The sequence below is a fragment of the Tachypleus tridentatus genome, chromosome 11 (assembly GCF_004210375.1).
Source record: "Tachypleus tridentatus isolate NWPU-2018 chromosome 11, ASM421037v1, whole genome shotgun sequence".
NCBI classification, from domain to species: Eukaryota; Metazoa; Arthropoda; class Merostomata; order Xiphosura; family Limulidae; genus Tachypleus; species Tachypleus tridentatus.
Genome location: NC_134835.1, coordinates 15,718,058 through 15,730,802, shown reverse-complemented (window position 1 = coordinate 15,730,802; position 12,745 = coordinate 15,718,058). Strand labels below are relative to the sequence as shown.

At 33.8% G+C, this 12,745-nt stretch overlaps 1 protein-coding gene across 1 annotated transcript in view; it reads right to left on the bottom strand.

The window, feature by feature from the left end:
• Positions 1 to 666: 666 nt before the first annotated feature.
• LOC143231687 (aurora kinase C-like) overlaps positions 667 to 12,745 on the bottom strand; it is a 32,413-nt gene continuing 20,334 nt past the window's right edge. Inside the window, exons 8-9 of the mRNA XM_076466275.1 lie at positions 2,382 to 2,613; positions 667 to 817 (exon numbers count right to left, since the gene is read on the bottom strand). Of these exons, the coding sequence (XP_076322390.1) occupies positions 701 to 817; positions 2,382 to 2,613 (349 nt within the window). The 3' untranslated portion in view covers positions 667 to 700. The remainder of the gene's footprint in view (positions 818 to 2,381; positions 2,614 to 12,745) is intronic.

Below are 12,745 nucleotides of genomic sequence, written 5' to 3'. Positions count from 1 at the left end.
CTTGGTTAAAATATTATGTAGTTAAAACTGATTGTAGCTTGGTTAAAATATTATGTAGTTAAAACTGATTGTAGCTTGGTTAAAATATTATGTAGTTAAAACTCATTGTAGCTTGGTTAAAATATTACGTAGTTAAAACTGATTGTGGCTTGGTTAAAATATTATGTAGCTAAAACTGATTGTGGCTTGGTTAAAATATTATGTAGCTAAAACTGATTGTGGCTTGGTTAAAATATTATGTAGTTAAAACTGATTGTAGCTTAGTTAAAATATTATGTAGTTAAAACATTACCATTCTCTTTTCAATACTTTATAAATATTTATGGGATGAAATTCAACAAATTCACAAAACATTTGGTTAAAATTGTAAACTTTATCTATTTATTTCACGTTCTATGCACAAAAATCATTCAGAAACAATGTCAAACAGAACTGCTTACAAGAATGATACACTAAAACATATCAAACATACAAAAAGGTTGTTACCAATGGATGAACTTTCTCACTGCTTCTTGGAAGTTGAAAACATTAAATCCAGTTACAGCTTTATCACTGTATATACAATGTAGCAGCTGTAGCAGTAATAATACTCCAGTCACAGCTTTATTACTGTATATACAATGTAGCAGCTGTAGCAGTAATAATACTCCAGTCACAATGTTGTTACTGTATATACAATGTAGCAGCTGTAGTAGTAATATTACAAACATGCTTGTACCTGCTGACTTTTTCCACAATATTTATCATTTGCTACTATCCAGGGATGCAGCAGAATCTCTTCTAGTGGCAGCCTCTCTTGTGAGTTACGACGTAACAACTACGGAAAGTGAAGTAACAAGTGTGTGATTCTTTTTCAATTCTTGAATATTACAGAAAGAAACTGTACAAAAATATTAAAACAAATTTAGCAAAACCTTCAAAAGTTTATTTTCTTCATAAGAAAGAAGCAAGCTGAATTACGTTTTAACAAAACAAATCTGAAAATAGAGAGTCAGTGAAACTCATATTAAAGTTTCTTACAACTCATTTTGTACAATAAGTAATTTACACACAACAGTTACTGAATTAATTTTAGAAAATTAGTTGCATTCTTTTGTTAAAACAAACATGACAAATCAGGTTAACACCCTGGGCTCAACAATGAATTATTTTACAAAAAATGGTCATTTTTTACAGAGTTTGCAAATGTTAAAACACTGCTGACAGTGCAACTCTCTGATAGATTAATTTTACCAAGTACTGTTGTGAATTACACTTCCACTTTCAAATGCACAGTTGTTAAGCAACACGGGTCCTCTCAAGTCACGTATTTGTACTTATTTAACGTTTCACTTAAAAATTCAAATTTGTGCAATATTAGAGAAAATTTAAGTAACATATATATTCATTACTTCTTAAACTTTGTCAAGTACTACTTCCAACAGTCACTTCATACCTGTATTCTCATATCTGAATGTTACTCTTCAAAAGATAAGCCAAAACATTAATCAGATAGTTTGAGCGAGGCTTATTAGACCTAATTCCCAAAACATGGCATATCTGATTCTTTACAAATCTTTTTTAAACACAAATATTAAAATCTTTGTTCCAAACTAAAAATGAATATCAAATAATTTGTATCAATATGAAATCTGCGTTTCTATTAGAAGTTGATTTAACTCATTGACTGTGGTTCCTCTAAATACACGAATCTTAGCAAGCTGTGCACCACATACAATACATTCAACAGCCAGAGGCACAATGTACCCTGTACATCAAATCAGCAGTTAATGTAATAAAATTTGCAAATAAACATATGTATAACACTGGAATTTTCCAATATCACCATCCATTTATTTTAGCATATTCCTTAAATATAGCTTACTTTGAATTATATTATTTGGATAGTAACGTGTGTATATTAAAGAAAATTAAAACCGATAAAGTTAAATAAACAAAATAAAATGAAAGGACTGCGTTAAAAACAGCAAATCCAAACCTCTAAATAATTATATTAGTATGTTACGACCTAAAAGCAAGCTGAAACAAAAATAATAAACAAAAAATGCTGCACTAATTAAAAAGATCCCAGATTACAAGCTATAATGTAGGATATAAAATGTACCCTATGTTTCAGAGGTAACTGAGGAAGTAGGACCCACATTGAGATGGGGATACACTGTCTGTCAGTCTTAACCTCCATTTGCCAGTCTCACATAAAGAAATAAAATAAAGGAGTAGAAATATAAATTAGAAGAGCAAGATGTTTCAATTTGATTTTAGGTTATAACAAACATATTCATACTCACCCATCAGGTCACGATAGGAATGTATAGATATTTACCTTTTACCTCACTGTCATACTCAGCCTCAACTATGGATATGAATATATAATTATTTACCTTTCTTATAAGGTCTTTAGCTCCTTCAGAAACATGGCTGGGAAAGTGAAGATCTACTTTAATAATCCGTCTGTAGGTATCGTTTACATTTTCCATCTCAAAAGGTGGCTTACCCACAAGAAACTCATAGCATAAAATACCCAAACTCCAGAGGTCAACGTTCTCATTGTATGTCTTGTTCTCAATCATTTCTGGGGGTAAGTAATCAAGAGTACCACACATTGTTGCTCGTCTGCAGTTCCATGCATAGAGGAAAAAATAAAATAAACTATTAATATCACTTCTAAACAAGTGCAGAAAATATATTTACTTGTAAAAATAGTTAACTTCCTTTCACAAGAATACAGTACTTGTGAATGTATGCTTAAAAAATATAAAAAAAGAACAATTAGCACCTGGAAGTTACAACTTTCCTGTAACAAACACATATTTCTAACAAGCATTTAACTTTACTAACTAGATTAGCTATTCTCATTCAGTGTTACCCGCTATATGTGACATTTTTCTTTACACCCACAAGCCTTCAACTCTCACCCAATTGGAATCAAATTATTCCAACATGTCTTTCTTGTAAATCATCTTGCACCAAGTCTCCAGCACAAAGAACATGGCATTTCATGTGACACATGCAGCTCCCTCTATACTTCTCTACTGAACTATTACTTTGAAGACTGGCATAACACAGAAGACAAACACCAGAGGAAGTGGAGAGGATGAAAAATGTGAGAACAGGTAAAGTACCTACTGGAAATACATTTACAGTATAGAGAACTTATATATTCTGATGAACAGGTAAAGTACCTACTGGAAATACATTTACAGTATAGAGAACTTATATATTCTGAAGAACAGGTAAAGTACCTACTGGAAATACATTTACAGTATAGAGAACTTATATATTCTGATGAACAGGTAAAGTACCTACTGGAAATACATTTACAGTATAGAGAACTTATATATTCTGATGAACAGGTAAAGTACCTACTGGAAATACATTTACAGTATAGAGAACTTATATATTCTGATGAACAGGTAAGTACCGACTGGAAATACATTTACAGTATAGAGAACTTATATATTCTGATGAACAGGTAAGTACCTACTGGAAATACATTTACAGTATAGAGAACATATATTCTGATGAACAGGTAAGTACCTACTGGAAATACATTTACAGTATAGAGAACTTATATATTCTGATGAACACGTAAGTACCCACTGGAAATACATTTACAGTATAGAGAACTTATATATTCTGATGAACAGGTAAGTACCTACTGGAAATACATTTACAGTATAGAGAACTTATATATTCTGATGAACACGTAAAGTACCTACTGGAAATACATTTACAGTATAGAGAACTTATATATTCTGATGAACAGGTAAGTACCTACTGGAAATACATTTACAGTACAGAGAACTTATATATTCTGATGAACAGGTAAGTACCTACTGGAAATACATTTACAGTATAGAGAACTTATATATTCTGATGAACAGGTAAAGTACCTACTGGAAATACATTTACAGTATAGAGAACATATATTCTGATGAACACGTAAGTACCTACTGGAAATACATTTACAGTATAGAGAACATATATTCTGATGAACACGTAAGTACCTACTGGAAATACATTTACAGTATAGAGAACATATATTCTGATGAACAGGTAAGTACCTACTGGAAATACATTTACAGTATAGAGAACTTATATATTCTGATGAAGAGGTAAGTACCTACTGGAAATACATTTACAGTATAGAGAACATATATTCTGATGAACAGGTAAGTACCTACTGGAAATACATTTACAGTATAGAGAACTTATATATTCTGATGAACACGTAAGTACCCACTGGAAATACATTTACAGTATAGAGAACTTATATATTCTGATGAACAGGTAAGTACCTACTGGAAATACATTTACAGTATAGAGAACTTATATATTCTGATGAACACGTAAAGTACCTACTGGAAATACATTTACAGTATAGAGAACTTATATATTCTGATGAACAGGTAAGTACCTACTGGAAATACATTTACAGTACAGAGAACTTATATATTCTGATGAACAGGTAAGTACCAACTGGAAATACATTTACAGTATATAGAACTTATATACTCTGATGAACAGGTAAAGTACCTACTGGAAATACATTTACAGTATAGAGAACATATATTCTGATGAACAGGTAAGTACCTACTGGAAATACATTTACAGTATAGAGAACTTATATATTCTGATGAACAGGTAAGTACCTACTGGAAATACATTTACAGTATAGAGAACATATATTCTGATGAACAGGTAAGTACCTACTGGAAATACATTTACAGTATAGAGAACTTATATATTCTGATGAACACGTAAGTACCCACTGGAAATACATTTACAGTATAGAGAACTTATATATTCTGATGAACAGGTAAGTACCTACTGGAAATACATTTACAGTATAGAGAACTTATATATTCTGATGAACACGTAAAGTACCTACTGGAAATACATTTACAGTATAGAGAACTTATATATTCTGATGAACAGGTAAGTACCTACTGGAAATACATTTACAGTACAGAGAACTTATATATTCTGATGAACAGGTAAGTACCTACTGGAAATACATTTACAGTATAGAGAACTTATATATTCTGATGAACAGGTAAAGTACCTACTGGAAATACATTTACAGTATAGAGAACATATATTCTGATGAACACGTAAGTACCTACTGGAAATACATTTACAGTATAGAGAACATATATTCTGATGAACACGTAAGTACCTACTGGAAATACATTTACAGTATAGAGAACATATATTCTGATGAACAGGTAAGTACCTACTGGAAATACATTTACAGTATAGAGAACTTATATATTCTGATGAACAGGTAAGTACCTACTGGAAATACATTTACAGTATAGAGAACATATATTCTGATGAACAGGTAAGTACCTACTGGAAATACATTTACAGTATAGAGAACTTATATATTCTGATGAACACGTAAGTACCCACTGGAAATACATTTACAGTATAGAGAACTTATATATTCTGATGAACAGGTAAGTACCTACTGGAAATACATTTACAGTATAGAGAACTTATATATTCTGATGAACACGTAAAGTACCTACTGGAAATACATTTACAGTATAGAGAACTTATATATTCTGATGAACAGGTAAGTACCTACTGGAAATACATTTACAGTACAGAGAACTTATATATTCTGATGAACAGGTAAGTACCAACTGGAAATACATTTACAGTATATAGAACTTATATACTCTGATGAACAGGTAAAGTACCTACTGGAAATACATTTACAGTATAGAGAACATATATTCTGATGAACACGTAAGTACCTACTGGAAATACATTTACAGTATAGAGAACATATATTCTGATGAACAGGTAAGTACCTACTGGAAATACATTTACAGTATAGAGAACTTGTATATTCTGATGAACAGGTAAGTACCTACTGGAAATACATTTACAGTATAGAGAACTTATATATTCTGATGAACAGGTAAGTACCTACTGGAAATACATTTACAGTATAGAGAACATATATTCTGATGAACACGTAAGTACCTACTGAAAATACATTTACAGTATAGAGAACATATATTCTGATGAACAGGTAAGTACCTACTGGAAATACATTTACAGTATAGAGAACTTATATATTCTGATGAACAGGTAAGTACCTACTGGAAATACATTTACAGTATAGAGAACTTATATATTCTGATGAACAGGTAAGTACCTACTGGAAATACATTTACAGTATAGAGAACTTATATATTCTGATGAACAGGTAAGTACCTACTGGAAATACATTTACAGTATAGAGAACTTATATATTCTGATGAACAGGTAAGTACCTACTGGAAATACATTTACAGTATAGAGAACTTATATATTCTGATGAACAGGTAAAGTACCTACTGGAAATACATTTACAGTATAGAGAACTTATGTATTCTGATGAACACGTAGGTACCTACTGGAAATACATTTACAGTATAGAGAACTTATATATTCTGATGAACAGGTAAGTACCCACTGGAAATACATTTACAGTATAGAGAACTTATATATTCTGATGAACACGTAAGTACCTACTGGAAATACATTTACAGTATAGAGAACATATATTCTGATGAACAGGTAAGTACCTACTGGAAATACATTTACAGTATAGAGAACTTATATATTCTGATGAACAGGTAAGTACCTACTGCAAATACATTTACAGTATAGAGAACTTATATATTCTGATGAACAGGTAAGTACCTACTGGAAATACATTTACAGTATAGAGAACTTATATATTCTGATGAACAGGTAAGTACCTACTGGAAATACATTTACAGTATAGAGAACTTATATATTCTGATGAACAGGTGGTACCCACTGGAAATACATTTACAGTATAGAGAACTTATATATTCTGATGAACAGGTAAAGTACCTACTGGAAATACATTTACAGTATAGAGAACATATATTCTGATGAACAGGTAGAGTACCTACTGGAAATACATTTACAGTATAGAGAACATATATTCTGATGAACACGTAAGTACCTACTGGAAATACATTTACAGTATAGAGAACATATATTCTGATGAACAGGTAAGTACCTACTGGAAATACATTTACAGTATAGAACTTATATATTCTGATGAACAGGTAAGTACCTACTGGAAATACATTTACAGTATAGAGAACTTATATATTCTGATGAACAGGTAAGTACCTACTGGAAATACATTTACAGTATAGAGAACATATATTCTGATGAACACGTAAGTACCTACTGGAAATACATTTACAGTATAGAGAACATATATTCTGATGAACAGGTAAGTACCTACTGGAAATACATTTACAGTATAGAGAACTTATATATTCTGATGAACAGGTAAGTACCTACTGGAAATACATTTACAGTATAGAGAACTTATATATTCTGATGAACAGGTAAGTACCTACTGGAAATACATTTACAGTATAGAGAACTTATATATTCTGATGAACAGGTAAGTACCTACTGGAAATACATTTACAGTTTAGAGAACTTATATATTCTGATGAACACGTAAGTACCTACTGGAAATACATTTACAGTATAGAGAACTTATATATTCTGATGAACAGGTAAGTACCCACTGGAAATACATTTACAGTATAGAGAACATATATTCTGATGAACAGGTAAGTACCCACTGGAAATACATTTACAGTATAGAGAACTTATATATTCTGATGAACAGGTAAGTACCCACTGGAAATACATTTACAGTATAGAGAACTTATATATTCTGATGAACACGTAAGTACCTACTGGAAATACATTTACAGTATAGAGAACTTATATATTCTGATGAACAGGTAAGTACCCACTGGAAATACATTTACAGTATAGAGAACTTGTATATTCTGATGAACACGTAAGTACCTACTGGAAATACATTTACAGTATAGAGAACATATATTCTGATGAACAGGTAAGTACCTACTGGAAATACATTTACAGTATAGAGAACTTATATATTCTGATGAACAGGTAAGTACCTACTGCAAATACATTTACAGTATAGAGAACTTATATATTCTGATGAACAGGTAAGTACCTACTGGAAATACATTTACAGTATAGAGAACTTATATATTCTGATGAACAGGTAAGTACCTACTGGAAATACATTTACAGTATAGAGAACTTATATATTCTGATGAACAGGTAAGTACCCACTGGAAATACATTTACAGTATAGAGAACTTATATATTCTGATGAACAGGTAAAGTACCTACTGGAAATACATTTACAGTATAGAGAACATATATTCTGATGAACAGGTAGAGTACCTACTGGAAATACATTTACAGTATAGGGAACTTATATATTCCAATATGGTACTTATACCATCTCACAAGATTAGCTAGAATCCCATATTGAATTGGAAGCAGTAAAGGTGCAAAGAAATGAGAGAAGTAACCTCTGAAAGCATTCAAAGCTCTTCACCCATCTGTGAAATGTGTAAGAGATAAAGGATAGTGTTCTAAAGCAAGAAATGTATATAGAACTCAAACCCACAAAGTACAAAAAATAGTTAAATCAATAGATGTGCCTCAAGGTGTAGAGTGGCTGGAACATGACAAACCATACTTGGTAAGTCAACCACATCCAGAAACCCATGCTATCAGGAACCAATGTCCACGTGGAGGTAGGATGAGGACCAAACCACCTTCACCTCAAGTTCAAGAGACCAGAAGGAATCGAGAACCACTCTAACTCCTGATCTTTGATCTTTCAATCCAAAGATCTGACAACAAGGAAACTGACCAGAACCATCTAAAAAGCAATAACATCTTCGGCATAAGACGCTACAATGGATAACAAAAAAGACAGAACCAGTATAATCTCACAATATTCACTGTGACCCACAACACAGAAGTATGAACAAGGGAGGAACATGGAAAACCATGAACATGTGTGAGGACATATGTTCACTGATTTTACTCTAAATCCAAAACACAACCACAGGGTAGCAACATCCATGCAGGGGTAGAATGATGAATTCTAATCTTAGGGGTAAACTGCAGTTTGATCTCTCACTCTTCTATGATTGTATGATGCATGTTGGAAGATATCACATTATCTACACCTGCAGAACACCACTGTCCTATTCTGCAGCATGGAACCCCTTCAGGAAGATGCTTCCACAGCTGACCACTCCATACTCCACTTCAAGAAAAGGGAAACGAGAACACATTGGAGAGTCCACAGGAATGTTATCACCTGAGACAGTGCAACAGGTGCCATGAAATCCAATTTTGAAAAGCAAGCCATACAGATTTATTCAATGCAATGCATAGCCAGGATGGGCAGTTATCCCCCTTCTGCTTTACCCATGCAGTCCGTGAGTATTACTATCAGGAACAGACAAGTTTATGAATCAATAACATCATGAGATTATTCTTCTGCAAGTGGCCTTGTGGAAAACATCATCTAAACAGAGAGCACTGCAAAGCCATGGTATATAAAATACTAATAAACATAGCTGTAGAGTGCAGATTTCAAATTAAAGATAAGATATTAGTCAACATGGCTGCACATCAAAGATTTCAAATTAAAGGTAAGATACTAGTCAACATGGCTGTACAATGCAGATTTCAAATTAAAGATAAGATATTAGTCAACATGGCTTTACATCGAGGATTTCAAATTAAAGGTAAGATACTAGTCAACATGGCTGTACAATGCAGATTTCAAATTAAAGAAAAGATACAAATCAACATGGCTGTACAATGTAGATTTTAAATTAAAGAGCAAGATCCGTAGAATGAATAAGTAATGTAAGGATCCATCAAAGGAAAAAAAACCATGAATATATAAACTTACTGAGTGAAAGTGACACTGAAGTTTGAAGGAGTCACATGTTGCAGGCAAAAACCCAATGAAAAATAAAGTGCAATATAATGCAAATAAGTGGAGATGAACCAATCAAATGTAGTCCACATGCTTGAATGTAGGATTTCCCCCAAAGGCAATGTTGTCCACGTGCCTGAATGTAGGATTCCCCCCAAAGGAAAATGTTGTCCACGTGCCTGAATGTAGGATTTCCCCCAAAGGCAAATGTTGTCCACGTGCCTGAATGTAGGATTTCCCCCAAAGGCAAATGTTGTCCACGTGTCTGAATGCAGGATTTCCCCCCAAAGGCAAATGTAGTCCACGTGTCTGAATGCAGGATTTCCCCCCAAAGGCAAATGTAGTCCACATGTCTGAATGTAGGATTTCCCCCCCCAAAGGCAAATGAATAACAGATGCAGGGGAAAAATTGAGATGCTGAATCTGATGAGAAGACTCTGAACAAATTCCAGTAGGAAGAATAGACCAACTGAATCCAAAGTTGAGCCCAACTGGTCAGGACAGATGTGGAAAAATGCAGTGTAAGACTGCAAAGGGACAAAGAGCCAGAAATGGGTACCACAAAATGAAGCTGTGCTGACAATATAGCAACGAAGGATATGTACTGAGCATAACAGTTCATCTGAAACACAAAAAAGGTAGAGATGTGAAACTGAACTAAAGAAAACAGGCAAAAAGGAGGCATTACTCTCCTTAGTCTCCAAAGCTTTATGGGAAAAGGAACAATCCAGATAAAGGAAAAGACAAGTAGGGTGGTAAAGTGTGTGTAAGAAAATCAATGGCAAACAAATCAGAGATTCAACGTCTAAAGACCAAGCAAGAAAGAAATATGTTTTAAGAAAAAGGTGCAACATGAAACACAAAGAGGTTCAAATGCAAGTAAAATGAGGAAATAGTGAATGACCTTAATATCTCAGTCCAGAAGAAGAATAAACACAGCAACATGGTAAGGACAGAGGAAGCAAAAACCAAGAACTCAAATGTATCTGGAAAAACAAAAGGTATGAGACTGAAGAGGTCAAAAATCCCCTTGTTAAAAGCCATGTGAAAAACTTAGTACACAGTCTGTGAGGAATACCTGAATTGCAAATCCTGTGGAAGGCCTTCCCATGATACAGGTGCACTTCCATTAAAAGAGGAGGTATGTAATGATCCAAAAGAAAAGCTACTTGATGACAGAAACCTGAACTCCTTGCCAAGAAACAGATAAAAGCCAGGTATAAAAACAAAGGGAATGAATGGTTGGATATAGAACTGGTGGTCAAGGATGACAAAGAAGGTAGAAAGCCAAAGGAGTACAAAAGAGAAAAGTTTCAGTTTGTATAATTGTGAAAACCATGGTTAAGTTGGCCAATAAGAAACAATCAGAAGGATCCGATACAAAGTGGTATAGTATGGATGTGAGAGACCATCCGATTAAGTTATCAGATAGGAGGATAAACGTACAGGAACTTGCTTGACCAAAAGAGGAGTGATTTTTGACTGGAGCAGTTGCAAGCATATCCACATGGAAAATACCTCACACACTGCAAAACAATTAGAACACAAGGAAATCTAAAGACCATTCCATTGGAGAAATGCTGTTGGAATGGGAAAGACAATCCACTATGAGATTGAAAGCACCTGAAAAATGGCACAAAGATGAATGTGGTGTGCACATAAGGGATTCAATGTTTGAAAACAGAGAGATCTGTACTGGGTGTCCCCTTGGTGATCAAAGTATATGAAGGGATCTCATATACATATATAGACACACACACATACATACAACTGAGGGAGGCCAGTGACATAATTTAAGACCACATCCCCAAATGTGGTAGAACCTTGTGAGCAAAATGAGAGAGCTGAAAATGTGTGGGAAATTAAAAATTCCATGGAACAAAGGCAAAGGGGAGAAGAGTGGGCTTGACTGAGATGAGCATCAAAAAGGACACTCAAGTGGACAAAGTATTGAGCAGGATAGAACCTTACAACTGTTGGTCTAAAAATTGACAGTTTGCACGACAATACGAAAGAGCAAACTGTTCAAAAGCCAATGGAAAGCAAGACATGGTAAACCCATCACTTAATTGTGAATCAAAATTGGCAGCATGTACCTGAATATCTGGGAGGAAGGAAAGCTAAATAGGAGTGGGAAGAATGGTCCCATAGTAAGGAGTGATGTAGCTCATGTAAAATAGGGGAAGATAGATAACATCACATTCCTATGATATGAATCCAAAAAGACTATACTAGGCTAAACTGACTCCTCAGATGGAGTCTGGGAAGGTAGGGTAAAATCAAGAAGTGAATATAGGCAATCCAAATCCTTGTCTGTCTGAAGAGATTCAACGTTCAGCAGGAAGCAGAGCAAGGTCAGAAAGAGAGGGTGACCCATGGAACATTCAAACTGCCAGCAAACAAATGCTCATAAATTCCCCACCTGAAGCTGCAAACATAGTGCTACTCACAGGTGTGACTCTCAAAATGGTAATATGAATTTTGGAATTCACATAGAAGAGTCAACTAAAAATAAAAAGTAGAAATAATAATGCAACAAGAGAAAACTGGGTTTAAAGTAAAGTGAAGAAACAGAATAAAGGAACTTGGAAGTAACATAAATAAAAACCACTTCGGAGTTTATTAAAGACAAACATGAAGCTGGGAGCAAGCAGAGGAATACATCAGAGTGCAAGCGCGGTAAAACAAAAGTGATAGTAAATGTGTACAGAGGAAGTAACGTATCATGTTGTGCTGCTACTGGTTAAGAAATTATGCATAATGATTTACACGAGAGACAAGTTGGAATTATTAAATTCCAATATGGGGAGAAAAAGGGTTGTGGCATAAAGGTTTACATATAGATGGCAGCACTAAATGAGAATAGTTAATCTTGTGACAGAAGGTAAATTCCATATAGGA